The sequence below is a fragment of the Alligator sinensis genome, unplaced genomic scaffold (genome assembly GCF_000455745.1).
Source record: "Alligator sinensis unplaced genomic scaffold, ASM45574v1 scaffold262_1, whole genome shotgun sequence".
NCBI lineage: Eukaryota > Metazoa > Chordata > Crocodylia > Alligatoridae > Alligator > Alligator sinensis.
In genome coordinates, this window is record NW_005841904.1 from 3,410,653 (window position 1) to 3,431,369 (window position 20,717).

General features: G+C 43.7%; 1 protein-coding gene across 8 annotated transcripts in view; it reads left to right on the forward strand.

The window, feature by feature from the left end:
- The window catches only part of PAK6 (p21 (RAC1) activated kinase 6), a 58,772-nt gene extending 43,728 nt beyond the window's left edge, over positions 1-15,044 (forward strand). For all 8 annotated transcript variants that reach the window (XM_006018520.3, XM_006018521.3, XM_006018514.3 and 5 more), the window contains 4 exons: positions 7,214-7,340; positions 7,599-7,724; positions 8,536-8,670; positions 13,325-15,044. In XM_006018520.3, the coding sequence (XP_006018582.1) occupies positions 7,214-7,340; positions 7,599-7,724; positions 8,536-8,670; positions 13,325-13,492 (556 nt within the window). In that variant the 3' untranslated portion in view covers positions 13,493-15,044. The remainder of the gene's footprint in view (positions 1-7,213; positions 7,341-7,598; positions 7,725-8,535; positions 8,671-13,324) is intronic.
- The last annotated feature ends 5,673 nt before the right edge of the window (positions 15,045-20,717 follow it).

The following is a 20,717-nucleotide window of genomic DNA, read 5'->3' on the forward strand; positions in this document are numbered from 1 at the left end:
GCCAATTATTTGATTTGCATGGATACCCTTTCTTAAGAAACTGGGTCTCAGAATGTATTAGGAAAAATGACGCATTTCCTACATAAAGAATCTCTACTGTGGGGTACTTCTGAACTCTGTCATGAAAAGCCTTCTTCCAGAGACATGATTCTCCATTTCCAAGATTTCCAACTAGACTTTAAGATGCTTCCTCAGGTTAATGGGCCTCATGGCCTGAGTTTTTACATGCAAGCACACACACACATGCATGCACATATGCATACATATATACAAATATATGTATTTATATGTACATGCGCACACATATGCATGCACACACATACATATATACAAATATATGTATTTATACACCCAGACATAGGCACACACTTGTATAGGTAAATATAACCCTCTATGCTCAGCTAAGGCTGAAAGCTCTACAACAGTGACTAGCTAAAAATCATTTATCTGCCAAGTCATAGAACCACAGAAAGGTAGAGCTTGGGAGGCCATCTAGTCCAACCCCCTATTCAAAGCAAGATCATACCTATCTACACCAGTCTTCAATGACTCCCAGGAGAAGTATATCTACATCCTGAAAGGAACAGCATTCAAACCCCAGCTTCTTCAGTAACTATTGCTTCTAGCACTATTGCTTCTAGCACATTTATCTTGGGATAAGGTATGTATGCCACCAATTTACTAACTCTCAATCACTGAAACCATTTAGAGATTAAAGTGCATGTCAACATAATGAAGCCAATTTGCTGAGGTCTTAGGTCTTTCCTTTTTCATTGGTAAGTCAAACTGACCCAAGTTGTAAAGAAAAACATGAGAGAAATACACTAAGAGAACAAGAAAGGATGACCTCATTTCACTCATCTGTATAGGAAGGCATGTTACTGTTGTGATGGATACAACTGACAGAGAGCAGATTTAGGCTAGACATCAGGAAAAACTTCTTCATGGTAAGGGTGGCCAAAATTTGGAATTGGCTTCCAAGGGAGGAGGTGCTTTCCCCTACCTTGGGGGTCTTTAAGAGAAGGCTGGATAGGCATCTGGCTGGGGTCATCTGACCCCAGCACTCTTCCCTGCCTAGGCAGGGAGTTGGACTTGATGATCTGTTGAAGTCCCTTCCGACCCTAGCATCTATGAATCTATGAAACTATCCCCACTTTACTCAGTGCCTGCTAAAGACAGCTACTAAACAGATCAGCTGAACCAAGGATGTTAAAGACTGTTTGCGCAGTTCTCTTAAAACATCCGTGATGGATGAAATCTTTGCTCTCAAGGGTTATGGAAATAAGTCTGTTTGCAGTAAGGCATAATGCCAAAAGCTTGAGACTGCTTGAAAGCAAGAGCAGACCATCATTTCATTCCATATGTGTTCCTACTCAGCTGGAGAAAGGTCTCCTTTGTCCCCTTACCTATGGAAGACTAAGGAAGATGAACAAAGATGAATCCAAAATAGTTTTGATTGCTGTCTCATCTATACCAGATAGGGATTCCCAGAATCCTGTCATCATTCCAGAGAAGTTTACTGACCTCATGGCCCAAAACGTGCTGTCTCAACAGAATGTCAGGATTTATCATCTGGATTCTCATTCATTGGAAGGATCTGATGGATCTAGAGACATATAAGCAAAATCTCATTAAATTCCAGGAAAAGACCCACTCAAGCAAAAGAAGGTTCAAGTTTGGGTACCCAATAACAATCTAGTCCTAAGGTCCAGTCTAGTCCTATATTTGAATACTGGTCTCTTCTAATTTGTGCAAATCTATTTACTAGATGTTAAGGATCAGGGAAGGCTGCTCCATTCACCCTCACTGGTCTCTCTGAGGCCTTTCCACAAAGCCTTTGGCCTCTTGTTTTTATCCGTCAAGGATGGAAGCCCATGACTTTCCTACTTTTGGCCTTTTGGCCTTGGGCTTGTGCACTGGCCCTGAGTTCTCAAGGGTTCCAACAGCTGTCAGCTCCTTCATTTCATAGATTTCATAGACATTAGGGCTGGAAGGGACCTTGGAAGATCATAGAGTCCAGCCCCCTGCCCAAAGGGCGGGAAGTCAGCTGGGTTCATAGGATCCCAGCAAGATGAGCATCCAGTTTGCTCTTGAAGGCGTTCAATGTAGGCGCTTGAACCACCTCCGGTGGCAGGCTGTTCCAGACCTTGGGGGCTCGGACAGTAAAGAAATTCTTCCTTATGTCCAGCCTGAAACGGTCTTGTAGTAGTTTATGACCATTCGACCTAGTCGTCATCCCTTGGGGCGCTCCGGTGAACAAACGTTCCCCCAGATACTGGTGGTCACCCCTGATAAACTTATAGGTGGCCATCAGATCACCCCTGAGCCTGCGCTTTTCCAGGCTAAAGAGCCCCAGGGCTCTCAGCCTGTCATCATAGGGTCTGCTTCCCTGACCTCTGATCGTGTGCGTGGCTCTTCTCTGGACTCTCTCAAGTCTCTTTCAGGTCTCACATTCATGAGATGTGGTTAGTACAGTCACCAAACAGCCTCCTTAAAGAGCTGTTTAATTTTAGCATTAGGTGAACAGTGCAGAATAAGGGAGAAACGGATCCAAAAGCAATAAAAACTATGTAACTGTAACTATCTTACTCTCCAGCATCTAATGAACAGAACTCTTGCTCATGAATACTTAAGCGTCTTTGATTTAATTAGTTTATAAGGTGTATCTCTGTTTTTATCTTACTCTAAGCTTACCAACCCCCATGGAATATTAGGGAAGCCAAACTGCTTCAGACATTCTCATAGCACTGGCCTTTCTGGCTAGGGACAGACATTCAAAAAGCCTGAGTCTGAATATATTCAATCTTTGCAGGTTAGTTTAACCTGGCTAGATTGAATCAGTTTGCAACTGCACAGACATTCTCTCTGGACTGAGGAAATTCAGGCACATGCCTGCAGACTCAGGCTAGAAGCTGGGGGCATCGCTAGAGCAGCCCTCCTTTCCCTTGTATAGTGCTGAGCTGAGAGGATGTGTGGCCAGGCCTTGGCAGGCCTTCTGATTAGGGAGGTCTGCTTGCAGCATCCCAGGTTTTTCCCCGCTCACTGCTCAAGGGGTGGGAGTGTTGTCAGCCCCCAGTTCCCTGCTAGCGCTCTGAGGCAAAGCGGGGGGTACAGTGCATGCATCTATTGATGACACAGCTTTTTAATCTCCCTCCCTGCTTCTTTATATTGTCTTACTGCCTGCAGCAAACTGACAGATGAGAAAGCCAGTAGGGGGCTGATAACAATGTTTATCACCTGATCAGCAAAACATTAGCCTCTCTCCATTACTTCAAACTCTTCTTAAACAGCTTACCAGCTGATTAGCTCCAAAAAGCCCTAAGCGGTTACTGTTCCGTCTGCCTGTCCCAGTGAAATTGGAGACAGTCACACACAGAGACGCCTCTCTGCATTAGCTAGCATACCATATGCCTAGGGTCTGTGGCGCTGGGGTCCCTGCTGTGGGAAATGGGAGGGAGGAAAGGGGGAGATTTCTTGCTTGAGCAGTGAGCAGCAAGGGGGGTAGGGCAGGGGGAAGCCAGGCAGATTCTGCTGTGCCTGCAGATCTCTGCTGGAGCTCCAGCCAGGGAGCAGAGGGGAGGGGCTAGCCCTGCTGTAGAGCAGAGAGCCCCACCCAGCCCAGAAAGTATGCCAGGATGCTGGGGGTGTATGGTTTATTTTAAACCAGCAAGGGGTCTGGGACAGACATTGCATAAACAGATCAGTTAAGTCTGATACTACATTCAACAAAGTTTATCTCAAACTGGTTTTAGCCATTTTCAGACTGATTTATGTGCACTGAACATTAGGGGTGTGCAAAGCAGGCCCTATTCAATTTGGATTCGGATTCTGCCCATATCAGGGACAGTGATTCAATTTGTTGATTTTGGATCAGTGTCCCTGATTCAATTTGGCCAAATCTGAAGATTCAATGATGATTCAGAGAATCAGCGATTCAGACATAGACACAGCTTTAAAAGTTTTTTCTACATATCTTGTGGTAGCAGGCATGGCTCATGATCACTGTGATGCTGGGGCTCATAGAGCATCCCACAGGAGTGCTGGGGCCCCTCCATGTGCTCGGCAGCGAACCCGGAAATGAACCGGAAGTACAGCTATCGGATACAGGGGAACCCCTGGTGGCCCTCCCCCCCAGTTCAGTTCAGCTCAGTTCCCGAGCTGAGGGGGGGGGGGCCCAGCGCACTCCCCAACAGAACCAGAAGTGGACCAGAAACACTTCCAGGTCTGCCACCAAGCGTGCTGGTGAGCCCCCATGCTTCTGTGGGATGCTCCGTGCGCCCCAGCATCGCAGCACTTGTGAGCCCCTACTACCTAGAGGTATGTAGGAAAAAACATTTAAAGCTGTCTCTATGTCCGAATCTCTCCAAATTGATCTGGAGGGTTCTGATTCAATTCAGAGAGATTAAAGGGTCCTCTGATTCGATTCGATTCGATTCGGATTCAGAGATTTGGCCACTGAATTGGGCCGAATCTCCGCAAATCAAATCGGGGACCAAAGCTTCGTACAGCCCTACTGAACATCTGTTCCATTACAGGTTTAAACCAGTTTCTGATCACTTAAATTGCTTTATGTTTAATGTCTGTCCCCTAGCCTCTGTGTCAGTCTGCCCTCGCCAGCAGCCTGCTGATGGCTTCAGCGTTCAATTCTTTGGAGTGTTACTTTTTAACTATTTCTGTTCTTTTGATCTATCTGTTCCCCTCTGGAGCAAAACAGCTGTTTAACTTAGATAGAAACTGTACATAGCATTTTCACAGCTTAATAGCATAGGAGATGTTATCAGTTGTCTGTTTATTGGATTACTTTTATCTGATGCTGCTGTGTCACCTCCCTGGTAATACTTTGCTATTACATTCAGCGTGTCTGAGCATATAGTAAATATTTTAATCATAAAGTAAATATTTCCCATGTTCAGTCATATACAGTATTAATTTATTAATACAGACCTCTATGTCCATGAAAACAGTCATATCAGGTTATCTCATTATTATTATTATTATTATTATAATAACTGATAATAGGACTTAAAAAGATGTGTAATCGGGCTATTAAGAATCTGTCTGTCAAAGATCCAACTCCATGCCAAAACCTTAGTCCAGTCACTAGTCAAATTATGAAATCTCCTTTGAGCCTATGAGCATATGTTTGCTGTTCCATAAATCACTCAAAACAGGATTTAGAATAGCCATGGCATCTACCAAACAGCAAGCTAACTTTAAGTCCTAATGACTCTCAGTCCTTCAGAGTTTGCAAGGACAAAACCGGTTCTTCATTTCCATACTCATATTTACCTAAGGTGGTAAGTTTATGTCAGTTTTATTCATTCTGTTAATCTGTAAGTAATCTTTCTTAGGGCACATGGTCAAGTGAAGCAAAATTCCATCTACTAAAGCTTTAGCTTTCTACCCAACAAGAGCTAAAGTATTTAGAAAATCACCAAATGCTTTTTCTTAAATGGTAGAGGGCAAGCAGCTCTCTCTCAAAAGCTGTGTAAAAGAGCTAGTTTATGTATTAAAGAAATCTAGAAAACAACTGTTGTCCCTATAATGTAGGGATCAGGTCATATTCCTTAAGGGCATAGATGGTCTCAGTGGCATACTTCAGGCATATTCTCATTATAGAAATTTGTAGAGCTGCTAGATAGTTGTAATAACATGTTTATAAAACATACATTAGACTTTGTATCCCAGTTGAATGCCATGAGCGGAGGTACACAGAGGTCACTCAAAGAAGGAATAAAAGTTACCTATCTGTATTCAGAGTTTTCTAGATGGACTCTGCCTATTCATTCTCTGCCAATACCCCTCACTTCCTCAGAGTCCTATTTACAACCTCAGACCTGAGAAAGAGGTTGGAAGAACTGAGGTCACTAGAGTGCCATACACCATTTTATGGCTTCACCCTCAGAATATCCAGGAACAAAGAGGGGAGAAGCAGGTTGGTGCAAGAGCTGTTATTGCTATTAGAAGTTCTGCCATCAGCTGATAGGGGTGTATCCTATGAATGTGGATGTACAGTGATCAGTCTGAAAGGACTTCAGTTAAAGAGAAGACAGCTTCATTTATCCCCTCCTTATGGATAGGTAAACTAAGGTAGAGAGAATATAAATGAATGGTATGGGACTATAAAGGTTCTGAGTCCATACCCCAGAGAAACATGTCCTTGCAGAAGACTGAGAAATTTAGGTGTTCAGATATGGTACACTGAAGAGTCAAGGCTAGAAATGAGAAATTCTAGTCTATTGTCCTAGTAGTGCTGAGGAGATGTTGTATCCACAGTGGTCCAGGAAATATGTAAGAAACAAGGATTTATTTGTGTGTTCTCATTTATTGGACTGAGGGATTGGTGTTGACTAAGAGTGCATTGAATTTGAAAGCTTCCCAGACATCCAATTCAATGAAAGATCCTTCAATCTCTTTCACCCTACTTATTAACAAGTCCATGTTGGCTTTAGGTATAGAGAAGGCAGTGTAGATAGTATACTATAGAGTATACTATAGAATATTGTAGGGTTTTGCAACTGCCTGGATCCAGGTAGTCTTCATCAAATTGCCTGCATAGATTCTCACAGGGTAGAGTCGCATATAATATTCACAAGCCATTTAATATTTTTTTCTGATTATTTTTAAAGCCTTTCTCAGCAGGTTTTATGGTACCTTGCCCCTACTGTGAAGCAAAAGAATTTGTTTTATCAATCGCTGAAATAGCCTGAAGTGCTAGTCTGGGCTGTGAACATGGACAAAGCTCTTTTGCATATCCACAGTCTATTTTTTTTTAAGTTGATTTATCTGAATTCAGCATGTGAAAGATTCTGGACCACCAGGCTTTGAGACAATTCACTTCTTAACAGAACAGGAGTGCTAGCAGCAGCCACAGTGCAAGCTTTTTCTCAAGCTGCTCTGTTTCCACCCTGAGATGGAAGAAATGCTTCAGGGTAAAATGATAAGGTAGTTCTGGCTCTATACCCATTTTCTGTGCCCTTTCTGCTAAACCTACTAATATTGATGAGAGTTAGAGCTAATTATGCTAATGTTCTTTTTGTGATGTGGACACATTGTTATGGGTATTCAGAATAAATATCTTGAAAATGTACCACTAATGGAAAGGGAGCTTGGCTGAAGGACTGCACTATACTTTTACAGGCATTTTAATTTATTTGTATTGTTCATATTTAAATGCAATGCAGCAGCTTTGAGATTTTCATTTTTATTTCAGACTAAATGAGGAACAAATTGCTACAGTGTGTGAGTCAGTGCTGCAAGCACTTGCATACTTGCATTCTCAGGGCGTGATCCACAGAGACATTAAGAGTGACTCCATTCTCCTGACCCTTGATGGAAGGGTAAGCTCCTCTGTCTGTCTTCCTCAGCCTGCAGCTCACCCAGAATCCTTTTCTTTTTCATCTTTTTCAGTTTTTTTTTTCCTTTCCTTTTCATCTTCCACTGCTCTAACCTTTTTCTCTTTCTTCTTTGCTGTTTTCCATGTTTTTTGCTGCTGTCTCTTCATCTTATCTCTGTTCACTTATTTATCACTGCATGCTTGTCACTTTCCTCCTGGTTTAGATATTCCATCCATTACCCTTCTTTCGTCTCTTTCGCAGGTGAAACTCTCAGATTTCGGATTCTGTGCTCAGATCAGCAAAGATGTCCCAAAAAGGAAGTCACTGGTAGGAACTCCATATTGGATGGCTCCAGAGGTCATTGCAAGGGTCCCATATACTACTGAGGTAATATACCAGTTTTCGAGTAAAAGAACTAGCAAGTAATGGTCTGAAGTAATATAAGTGAATCACTGAGGTAATAATCTGCTCTTCTTCTGACCAGGCACTTAAAGCCCAACTAAACATAAACACAACACAACAGGAAACTTGGCTATGACAAGATGGTTATCTCCTAAAATGGAAAAAAACATGGGTTGGTCTAGACAGGTGATAACTATATTCTAACCATGTCACCGATCCTTGCTATATATTGTCTACACATGTTGTGTGCGTAGACATTTTGGCAAGGAGCAGTTTGGAATATAAACCAGGAATCACTGAATGAATTTAATCTCCATAGGGAATGAAGGTGGCAAGGGAAAGACACAAATGTGAATACACATTACTTGGGAAAATTGTGAAACTATGAAACAGGTGACAGAACCAGACTGAGTATCCTGGGGATTGAGTTCCTTTCACAGAACTGATATAATTTGGACAGTGAAAATGCAGGCTTCTTTACCCTGCAGCACAACAGTGGCTCAGTCGTTGCCTAGAAGAGTCACTTCTTGAAGAGTGCAGTCTCCATGACCTATTCAGTCTTCATCCTCTCAGCTAAAATTGCCTTCACGGGGTCCAGTAGTATCCAGCTGATTTAACTTTTCACCTTCTCAGTGATATCTGAAATATAGTTGGGATGTTGCAAGCAATTATTTTATAAATATAACCCTCCCCTTGCTGGAAAAAGAAAGATCATGAGTAGGAAGCAGAGGGATGTTGCTATTGATGATTTGGAGGGTCACTGTATTCAGTGTGATGTTATATTCTACTTCTGCAGGTGGATATCTGGTCTTTGGGGATCATGGTGATAGAGATGGTAGATGGGGAACCTCCCTATTTTAGTGACTCTCCAGTCCAAGCAATGAAGAGACTTCGCGACAGTCCTCCTCCCAAGCTGAAAAATGTTCACAGGGTCAGTATGCTTTCAAGGCAGTTGTGAATCTGATTAATTGTTGATTGGCAAGTTGACACAGTCCTGAGGGCCAGGTTGATGATAACTTATTCCACTCAAAAAAATTGGTCAAGGAATCCCAGTCCTATCAGGAGACTGCTTTACGGAGCCCACAGGTAGGTAGTCTCTCTTCAGGCGTAGTAGGTAAGTTGCTTGGGTGTCTCCCTTAGCAATCAGCACCGTGGTAGAGTGCTGACACCTAGTGGCCAGTGAGAGAAATTTTGTTAGTAAAAAATGTTTTAGGACTGTTCTAAGATGGCTCATTCAGTGAATTACAGCCACTGATACTTAACCTGACTTGATCACTTGTAGAAAACTGGTATCAAAGTTTAGAAACACAGTGAGTTCCTTTTCAGGCACCAGTCAAAATACTCTTATTTCAGGCAAACTCTTCTGAGAGCAAATCATTTCTATAGTTTTGTGAACTATCATACTTTTCCAATTATTTCTGATCATCTGCAGCTGCTAAACCTAAATGTTTCTACTGAAAGCATTTAACATTTAAAATTCACAGTGTAACATTAGTTTAAAATTTAAAATTCACAGTATAACACTGTAGAAGTTGCTATTTTATTCTTTTTTACATATGCAAAACTAATATTATGTTTTAGGGCTGGAATCTGGCCTCAATGTACTTTTTAGGTGGCATAACATTAGCTCAACCTGCCAATCCTGCTTCTGTGCACCCTTTGAAAGTAAACCTTGATTGGTGAAGTGACCAGTTAAGGACTATCACCAAAAAGTTTAACAGAGCTAGGAAGGGAGAGCATGACTATATGGTGTAGTACAGTGATTCTCAGCCAGGTTGCTGTGGCACCCTGAGATCCTTTCATACGTACTGTGGGGTGCCATGCAGTTTTAGCACTATTAAGTGTGCAAACATGGTACACAAAATAAAACTGGAGATTTCAAATAGGAATCCATAGTGTTAAAACAATTCTGGCCTGTCGTGATCTTTCTGAGTTCTTTGCAGCAAAATAATTGCTTTATTATTTTTCTATAGTTCATAAATGTGTGAAAATTAAGAGCTGACATTTTCCAAGGGGGACCTCAAGTCTATAAAGGGGTGCCTTGCATCTAAAAAGGCTGAGAACCACTTGCCTAGTAGTTAGTATACTAAGCTGGGAAGAGGGAGTCCTAGGTCCTGGTCCCCATTCCCATCACTGCTTATGCATTTTACAATAAACGGTCATGACATAAAAAACAGAAATAATCCTGGAAGCAGGAACAAGAACCACGGATTTGCCATTTACAGGTGAGTGCTGTAACCATTGGGTAACACAAGCCCCATTAATCTTGCTAGTAAGAACCCTTTGGGGATTACCCTCTAAGTAAGGTTTGCTCCAAGAGATGCAGGTGCAAAGAACCAGCAGAGTGAGTTTCCCATTTCACTGTACAGAGACACAGCTTCAACATCTGTTAAAGGAATGTAGAGTTAGCATGATGGTTAGGGCACTCTCCTGGGAGGTGTGAGCTATGGGTCTAAACCCCCTCCAGCTGAGGAGAGCCCAGAATGAATCTCCCACTTCCTGGGTGAGTGCTCCAGCCATTAGGCTATTATGTAAATGGGGGTACCATCACTACCTCTTCCTGCATTTTAAAAGACAGTGAGCTTTGCATACTTCTTTCAAAGAATACTTGTCAATGCCTATGTTCAGGGGAGAATTCCAGGCTTTGGATCCTGATCAGTTGGAGGTGCCTGACTGCAGACCTTCAGGAGCCTAAATTTCAGAAAAAATTGGAATTTTGGATCCACCAGTGTGCTCAGTGTTTCCTGTTGGCTCACTCTGTTGGGGATCTTGCTTAGCCTATGGTGTTTTAGATTGCTTCTCTAGGCATCTAACTGTTCCCAGGCACCAAATAGGGAAACTGGGGTTTTGGATTCTACTCTAGAAGCCGTGTGTCTAAACATGAATATTGTATCAGCTAATGGTTAGGGTGTCTGAGAGTAATGGCAAATGATCAAATGGCAGAGAGTTAAAAGTGGTGCTGACTTCCTGCAGAGCAGCTGACACATGGGAACTGCCTTTGTGCTTATTCCCTCCTCTATGGAAAGTGAAAGCTGCATAACAGTAACTTCATCCATGTTGGTCAGAGGTAACTTACTATAGAGTAAGAAAAGCAGCATGAAGAGTTACTGTGCACCATCTGCTCTGTAGAGAGGTCCCAGCCTATTGATTCAATAGTTTGATTTTGTTCATGCATACAGTCTTTAGATCAGTGGATCTCAACCTTTCTAGACTCAAGGCACTCCTCCTTAGACTTGAGGGACCCCTTGGAAAATGTCTATTCTTAGCTTCCATTCATTTTTTGACAACAGAAAAATACAGAGCAATTCTTCTGTTGTAAGGAACTCGGAAAGATCACAGCAGGTCATCATAGCTTTAACACTATGAACTTGTATTTGAAATATCCAGGTTTGTCTTGTGAATCACGTTTCCACACTTAACAGGGCTAACATTGTGTGACACCTCATAGCAGCCTTGAAAGGACCTCAAGGCACCCAGGGTGCCAAAGCACCCTGGTTTAGAGTCACTGCTTTAAACTATTGGATCTTGCCCAAAGTCCCATTTTCCTGGTAAACACCTTGTTAAATATCATGGCAGACACAAGTATGGCACCTAGTGTTAACATGAGGATTAATAGAGTATCTATAGCAGGGGTGGGCAGTTATTTTGGGCGGAGGGCCGCTTACTGATTTTTGGCAAGCCATCGAGGGCCGCATGACAGGCAGCCATGGGCAGATAAAGATTAATTTTCTAAATTTTTTAGGGGCCCCATGGACCGGGGGCCGCATTTTGCCCATCCCTGATCTATAGGAAGTTTCTTCCCTCTCAAATTTTTATGTGAAAGGGCAGATTTCATACACGGAAGCAGATCTAGGATTTTGCAAAGCAAGCGTGGGAACAGCAACTGGTGCTGCAGGGGTGGCTGCATCCTCTGCTCCCAACCTTTGTCCTCTTCCCCCTGCCCTGGACTGGGGTGGGTAGACCATACCGCAGAAGCAGCAGGTAGGGATTTTAAGTCCCCAAAGCAGGTAAGAATTCCCTGCCCCCCCTTTCCCTCCCTGCTCGGAAGCAAATCCCCTTTCCCCTCTTCCCTGCCTGGCACTGCTGCTGTACTCACTGCCCTGGGCTAGGGAGAGACAGTAAAAAAACCTGAGCCTGAACTGATTCAGTCTTGCAGGTTAGTCTAACTTGCCTAGGCTGAATCAGTTTGTAACCGTCAAGACATCCCCTCTGGACTGAAAAAACACAGGCACATGCTTGCAGTGGCTCAGGCTAGAAGCCCTTCCTTCCCTTCCATAGTGCTGAACTGAGGGGGAGGCGTGGCCAGGTCCCAACAGGATGCTCTGATTAGGGAGGGGTCCCCCCCTTGCTAGTCAGTGAGGGAGTCAGGGATTTACACAGCATTTAGTTACACAGCAGGGAGCATTTATCAGCCCATCAGCAGAACAAAAGGATCTTTCATTAATTCAAGCTCTTCTTAAACAATTTGTTCCAAAGAAGGAATGGAGGGACATTACCAGCTACCTGCTGATTAGCTCAAAAAAGCCCTAAGCAGCACTGTGCTGTCTGCCTTTGTCCCGCCTCCCACAGCACAGACTGTAGCCAGCATGTGGTATACTACCTAATGATGAAGGATGTCTGTGCAAGGCAGGGGGGAGGGGGGAATCATTGCTTCAACAGGAAGTGATGAGGGGGTGGGGGGAACAGGGGGAAGCCAGGCAGACCCTGCTGTATATGCAATCTCTGTCGCAGCTGCAACCAGGGAGCAGAGGGGAGGGGCCAGACCAGCTCTCTGGAACAAAGAGCCCCTCCCAGTCCAGAGAGCATGCCGGGGTGCTGGGGGACTCTGATTTAACTTTAACTTAAACCAGGAAGGGGTTTGGGAGACAGTGCATAAACTGGTTTGACCCAAATCAGTTAAGTCTGATACTACATTTAACCAGGTTTATCTCAAACCAGTTTCAGTCATTTTCAAGCCAGTTTATGTGCACTGAACATCTGTTTTGTTACAGGTTTAAACCAGTTTCTGATCACTTAAACCCGTTTATGTGTAATGTCTGTCCCTAGCCCTGGAGGTAAGGAGAGCTCCAGAGCTGTTTCCACCCAACTCCAGCTAGGCTGCAAGGGGGCCAGGCTGCGTGGGTTCCCCCTCCCTGTGCCTGTTCCTGGGCTGCCAGGAAACAGCTGGGGGACCAGGCAAGGAAGGAGAACCTGCCCCTTGTGGTCCCAGACTGAGTCCAGCCTCTGCACAGCCTGGCTGGAGTAATTCTGGAGCTCTCCCCTTGCCTCTGGGTTAAGTCCAGACAGTGGCAGCAGCAGGTAGGGGAGGGGAAGATGTGGAGAGTTCATGCCTCTGAGCAGGGAAGGGAAGGGAAGGGAAGGGGGGGGGAGTTTTACCTGCTTGGGGAACTTAAAAAGACCCTGGCTGATGCTCCAGCCACCTGGTCAGAAAGTGGGGTGCAGCTATGCCTCTGCACCCTCTCTGGATTCAACTTTGTTCATACAGGATTTCATCATACAGATTTGTTCTTTTTTTAAGCCTATTATTATGTAAGCTCTGACCTGGTTCCTTAAGTGATTTGACCTGACTGGTTCTTTCTCTACAGACTTCCCCAGTTCTGAGAGACTTCTTGGAGCGGATGCTGACACGAGATCCCCTGGAAAGAGCAACAGCACAAGAACTTCTAGATCACCCCTTCCTGCTCCAGACTGGACTTCCAGAGTGCCTGGTACCCCTTATTCAACAGTACAGGAAACGCACCTCCACTTGCTGACTGCTCATGGAGAAATGCTGATTTTCCAGCACTGGAAATGCAATACCTATGCTGGAAATACTGTTTGTACTCAACTGAGACCCAGACAGTCTCACCCTGTGAATGGTGCTTGCCAGTATTCTTTCAAAAGGATGAATGTGAATACTCCCAAATAGTCCCCTCCAGCCCATGGTCTCTAGCTGCTGCTTTTTTTTTGGCTGAAGACAATCAACAGAAACTAGATCTGAGTAGGACCCAATCTTGCTCAATAAGAAGACAATCTTTACATGACTTCTGAATTGCTCAGCTTTCCTACAAGAATGGCATTTTTAAGATGAGTGAAGTTGTATATACGTCTGCAAACTCCTGAAAACTTTAGCCATTGGTGACCAAATTGGAAGTATATTTCCCAAACAGAAATGTGATATTTGTTCTTGTATACCGAAGTCCTCGGCTGACCCAAAGTAGATGCATTTTGGGGCAGCTGACTCCTTTAAGAAACAATGCTGTTTTTCTTTAAGATGTTCTGTCAGAGATGATTTTTTCTCATTCCTGAAAAAACAGATGTGGTGTATGCTGTATAATATTTTCAAATGCCTCACTCACATGCAGCAAACTGCTTCATTTTTGCAGAAGATATATGTGATTTAGCAACAAGACTAGCAGGTGGGCTGCCATGAGTCCATTTCACAATCTTACCTGCATGGAGGGTGATTCTGACTGGCACAATGTCTGCTCATAGTCTATTCTGCCGGCCACCAGAGCCCTACAGTTGAGAATTCCTAAAACCTAACACCCTGGCCTTCTCTAGCACTGCCTGGATTGGAAAGTGAAACCTTGTTCTTGGCAGGAAGAGTTTAAGAAAGCTTGTTCCAGGATCCAAGACCCCAGAGAGACATTAGACTGATGTCAAGATAAGCTTCCCTGAAACAGCTTTTGGGTAGCCCTGCATACAAGTTGTGAAACCTGTAACAGGTTCAATAAAACATTGAAGCTGTCCTGTATATCCAGTAAAAAGGTGATTTGTTTTCTTGGTGAGAGTATTTGGCTTCCACCTCCTGTTTTTGCTACAGCCGGACAATGCCAGGAGATTTCTTTTGTTGTGTAATTTGTTATTGGCACCCTGCATCTTTGCTGATATGTCTGAAGGAGTCCTGAAACCATTTTTTAAAATATATTTAGACATTTTGTATGATAAATTGTTTGATCACTGAGATTGTCAAGATCATTTGACATCTAGGTCAGGTGGTAACATGTATAGTAATGTGTATAATTGTGAGGTATCTGGAACATAGCCCTGCATGTGAAACTGGGATCCCCATTTGCAGCCAAATTACAAAGCTCACAAACATGTTGATTCTTTTGGGGCAGCCCTACTGCCTCAAAAATTAACTTTATAAATTAATTCTCTTAATTCACCTCTTTACTTTCACTACCACCCCCAATTACAGAGCTGGCTTTAGATGAGTAATATAAAATTCTGTAGCCACATTGGGGAAATTTTGATGTCAAATGTTTCTATATTTCCAGATATCTATCCTTTTTATGCAAAAAAAAAAAAAAAAAAGCCTTTTAAAAGGCTTATAATTTGAAACAAATGATCCTTACTTTTTAAACCTGTGAATTGTTTGCACTTGTGCTTTAAATTAAAGTAGGTCTTGATTTATTCATAAACCAGTTGCACTTCTGAGATCTTATACATTACACCTACAGGGCTGAGACAGAAGGGAGCAGATACATCTATGAGTTGTAATGGCTGTTCTAACTCATTTGTATACTGAAGAGGGCATGCTTTCAAAACTGGAGGGAACCACAGCAAGAGGGATGGCCCTTGAAAGCAGGGTTAAGCAGGATTTGATCTTTGGCACAATGCTGACCAAAAAGAACAGAGGGGAGGGAGAGCAGAGCTCTTTGATGGAATATGAAATTAATTTGAAAAGACTAAGGGAGATATTCGTTTCTTCTCTCAAATCAATAATCGTAATGTTCAAGGGGTCTAAGTAGGGGTAGGGGTCTACTTAATTCATGGTTTTGCAGTTTTCATGGCATTATCCACAATCACCAGGAAATATTGCATTGTCCACAATTTACCACAAAATCAGCCTTAAAAAAGCACATTATTCATACAATACATTATTTTAGAATGTCCCAATGCTTACCGCAATACAAAGACAGCACAACAATCGCTATAGACATAGATCACGTAATTGAGAGTTACCGTCTGCTAGCAATGTAGACTACATGATGGCACCAGTCAGTGAAGGGAAAATGTTTCAGTGCCATCTTTTAAGATATTAAATGCAATGCCAATGCCCCTCCACCAGATACCACAAGGGGCAAGACCGCTGGGAATGCCAGCAAAATTGGCTCTTCATGTTGTGACCAAGCCACAAAAATTGCTTTGTCTTACTGTGAGTTAAGTAGGCCCCTAACTATAAAATTCTGGCTCCTTACATTCATCTGCAGAGTTCTTGCACTACAGACCTCTGATTGACTGTTTTGTAAAGAAGGTGAGAGAGAGACTAGGAGTATCAAAGGAGCACAATAAAATCAAATTTCTGTGCCATAGCTTGTGAAGATTGAAGACTGTAGTCTCAGGGGCTAATACCAACTCTCAGAAACTAGGCACAAGATAGAAGAAGGACAAGGCACCCCCATGGTAAGCACTGCCAGATTTTAATTTGCTTTGCAGCAGCACCAAAAAACTCCAGCCTCATTGTGCTAGGTGATGTGCAACTATATGACAAAAAGATGGCCAACATCATGAAGATCTATCTTATTGAATAATCTACTGAATAATCATTCAAGAAATGTAATCTTGAAATGCATATCACAGCACTTTCAGCAGGTGCTCATTGACAGCTGCTCCTTACTACTGTAACAGGGGTTAGGGATGAGTCATAGATGATTACTCAAAAAGGACATCATCAGTGCAAGTTTCCCTTATGCTTGTGTTCTTCAGCTGTGCTTGGAAAGATCTAATCTGATGTCAAAGTATCCAAGTTCCTGTGTCCACTCAGCTCTTGAACTCTGCTGCTGTCCATTCCAATAGTGGTTTCTGAGCACTGAACTGTTCACAAACACTGTCTCATACAGTAACGAAAAACGTTTTGAAAATGTTAATTCTAAATGTTCCTCATTTAACCAATTCCTGCCATCCTCCTAGTAAATGTGCAACTATAAGCCATCTCTTTGTAAAACACAGGCACACTGCTAAGGATATTGTTTAAAAGTTAGTTTCAGGATGAGCACAGCAAATATAGTAAGGTAGATGGGTGTTTCTTCATGCCTACAAAAAAATTACTAAACAGCCATCTACCTTACCAAAAATCACAGGCACCTTTTAAGCATGTCAGTGCAAAACTGTCAGGAAAATGTATCAGCCCAGACACCAAATGTCCTTTTACTCTGATCATAATGAAAAAATGGTGCTTTATTTGCTTGTTTAAAAAAAATACTCCCCAGGGAAAAAGGTGACTAGTTTTGCAAGACTGCTCTTAATTCTCTTACCAGCAATTTGTAGTCACTAGGCAGTATACTGGGGAAATGATTGTAATATTGCATCTTTCCTTCTAGCCAGCATCCTTTTTAAGTATGAAAATGATTGCATTCCCATGCCTATAGATTGCAAAGCAGGAGACTTAAGCAAGACAGATGAAAAGGTGCCTGCTGGGCACCTGGGAGGCTGGAGAGGTGGTGGGAGAGGAGTGTTGGTGGGGAGTTGGTTGCTGGGTGAGAGGCATGCAAAGCAAAGGTAGGGAGTGAGACAGAGGTCCACAAAGGATCAGCAGGAGGCTGGGAAAGCAGGAGAAAGGCTGCCCAAGGAGTTGCTGGCAGAGCTGCTTGAAGTATGGAGAAACAAGCGTGATAACTGCCCCTGGAGGCTGAGAGGAGGATGCCCTAAGACAGGGGCGGACAAAATGTGGCCCACGGGCCAGATGCGGCCCACCAGGCCATTCTATCTGACCTGCAGGGCCCCTAAAAATTTAGAAAATGAATATTAATCTGCCCCTGGCTGCCTGTCACGCAGCCCTTGCTGGCTTGCCAAAACTCACTAAGTGGCCCTCCGCCTGAAATAATTGCCTGCCCCTACCCTAAGGCCTCTCTAAAGTGAGGGTAAGTGGATGATAAGATAGGAGTACCCAGTCACTTGCTGCTTCTCTCAGCCCCAGGGCAGAGGTTGCTGTGGGCTGCACTGTGCTTCTGGCCCCTCCCATCCAGTGCCATGTGGAACTAACTGCGCAGGACTGCACAGCTAGACCTGCCCCACTGCCACGGGACCAGTTCAAGCCCAAGCCCCACCAGAGCATCAAGTTCTGGCCTTGTTGAGAGTTCTATCCCATCTCTGCCCTGCAAGCAGGAGTGTGGAGACCCTCCCACTGGGGCTGAAGGGAAAATCTGGCCCTTAGGAGCTATGTCCGTATCACCTAGCTTTGGGGAAGCACCCTCTCCATCTTTGGGGCTCAGAGAGCCCACTGGTTTAGATAATAGTAACTGTGTCTTTTTCCCTTCTGTCAGCCAAATTCACCCCACAGTCAGACCCAGGGCTCTGGGACGCTTCAAGATGCCCAGAAAAGCCAGCCTAAGAGCAAAACCACTAGTGCCAAAATCCCACAGCACAGGCCATTTATCTTCTACCAACCACTAAAGCCCAGTGCCAGAAATCTTGGGCATGAGTCTCATCTCATCCTGCACTAGCCATATCCAGATATAATTACACACAGTAGAGTTACTGGTGATATGCACCAGCTTAGTCCATGGAAGAATCGGAGCCTCTGTGATGAGGGCTGATTTCCAGGACAATTTTGCAAATTCAAAAGTCTTGAACAGCCCAGCTGAGACTGGAATCCAATATAGGCACTTGAACTTCTGGTCTCTGGTGAAGCTAATCTCCAACTTCTTTTAGAGCCAATTTCTGCCAAGAATCAAAGTGCGGATGAGATTGGACACAGAATGTTTCTCCCTTCTCCATGTGCAGCTTTGAATTAAAACAAATTTGAGCATTATAGCTGTGCAAGTTGAATTGAAATGACAAGTCATTACTGATTGCTGTAAACAAGGGGAGGAAAGCCTAGCTGTTCACTTTAAAGCTGTGAAAATGCTTCAGTGTCTTTAGGTCACTGATTGCCTAGGGGAGAACAACAGAAATAAGGCCAAAGCGGCAAATTACACATATTTTCTGGTATTTGCTTCTGAATGTTTGGTTGACTGCATCTTCATAAAGATCTTCATCCATTCGTGACAGCCGCAGCCATTTTTCAAGGAATCTGAGCGGCTTCAGGCTTTTAGTTAATGTTTGCAAAGTGCTTTGAAAATGTGAAGTGCAGAGCAATCATAAAGATAATAAGCCCGATATCTGGCCAGGGAGAGCTGCTCCCACCTAGAACCAGCTCCTGGGTAAAAAAAAGAGGAAACAGCTCAATGTGTAGCTTCCTCTCTTCTGTGACCAGAATGTAGGGGAATACAGCCCTGGGCTGTGCTTCTCACCTGAAGGCATCCTCTGTGTTAGGTCTCTTGCTTCAGTCAATGTCAAGATCTTGCTGGGCTACCTAGGATAGCTGAACATCAGGGTGCCCAGTTCGTCTCATTGGGTCACTTTTGCCCTTGCAGAAAGCCATTGTTGTTATTCTGTACATGCAATGGTGTCTGTTCATTTAAATAAAATGACAAGGCTGGGAGGGACTTCAAGGATCATTTAATCCAATCCCCTGCACAGTTGTAAAAGGCAGTAATCCCAAAATTAGCTTATTCTGGGCCTGATGTTCCAAGTTATTGCTGTTATTATGTGCATATTAGGAAATCTGGGGGTTAAAAAGCAGGAATTGTTGGGTAAGGACATTGAGTGAATGTAAAAGCTAAATTTAGAACCTGCAACAGAGTATATAAGGAACATCCAAAATGTTGTTATAGACATGGTGATTTAACTAACCAGTTGGCTTTTATGTTTTCTTCCCTTGGTTATCATTAATTGGCTGTTTTCTAGCTATGCTGGCCTCAATATAGAGGCCTACTGCAGCCAGGCAATATGCCCCCTTGAGCTTCCATCTCAACTGCCCTTTGCCAAGTAAGGTCAATACACTTAGACAAGACTCCAAATGAATCCCTGGCAGCTTTAGGAATAAGAGGCACAGAAGTTTAAAAGATGGCATTTTATTTTTCCCACAGAATCAGCACAGAACCTGTCCCAGAGTGACACCATGGGATGCTGTACTATGAATTTGATAGATCCCGTATGAATGGTGCATAAGAGAAAATTGCTCAGTACTTATATCCATTAAAATTCCTACAGCACAGGTGAGTATAAAAACCTCTTTCACAAGTGATTATCAAAACCCCTGCCCCATCCTGCTTTGGCTCATTACTTCTGCTTACCTGAATTCTATCTGCTTTCACTTGGAGATGAGATTCTGTCTAGGGAATCTATCAAATGCCTAGTCACTGCAGTAGTTAGGCTGCCTCATCTTTCTCCTGAGAACCAGGACAGGGGCTAAGTACAGACAGTCAAAAAGCCTGAGGTTGAATTGATTGTCTTTGCAGGTCAGTCTAAACTGCACAGATTAAATTGAAAGAGAAGAGAACAGACATTTACCTTTGACTCAGGAAATGCAGCCACATGCCTGCAGTAGCTTGGGCCAGAAGCTGGGGGACACTAAACCATGGCTCTCTGGCATGTAGCCAGCATGGGTTGTGTGTTTGCTTCCTCTTCCTGCTCCCCTGAGGTCTCTGGGATGTGTAGTGCACAAATCACAGCAGCAGGACTCTGCAGGGTTGCTCATCACTTTCTCTTCCTGCTTCCAGGTATCTCTGGGATTTGTAGTCCACAGTTGCAGCCAGCAGCAAGTTTGAGTGGGTGAAGGGGTGTTTAACCTCCCTCTCTGGCTCGAGACCTCAGCTGGAGTTTTCCTGGGGGGAGGCAGTCCCCTCCCTGTAGACTGGGCTGCATCCCCAGCTGGGCTTGCCCCCCCCGCTCCCTCTTGTCAGCCAGCAGGGCCAGCCCTGCTCTGCTGGAGTAGACAGCACAGCCCAACCCAGGGCTGGAAAGCATGCTGGGATGCTGGGGGACTCTAATTTAGCTTGAACCAGGAAGGGGTCTGGCACAGAAGTTTCATAAACTGGTTTGACCCAAATCAGTTAAGTCTGATATTACATTCAACCAGGTTTATCTGAAACCAGTTTCAACCATTTTGAAACTGGTTTATGTGCACTGAGCTTTTATTCTGTTACAGGTTTAAACCAGTTTCTGATC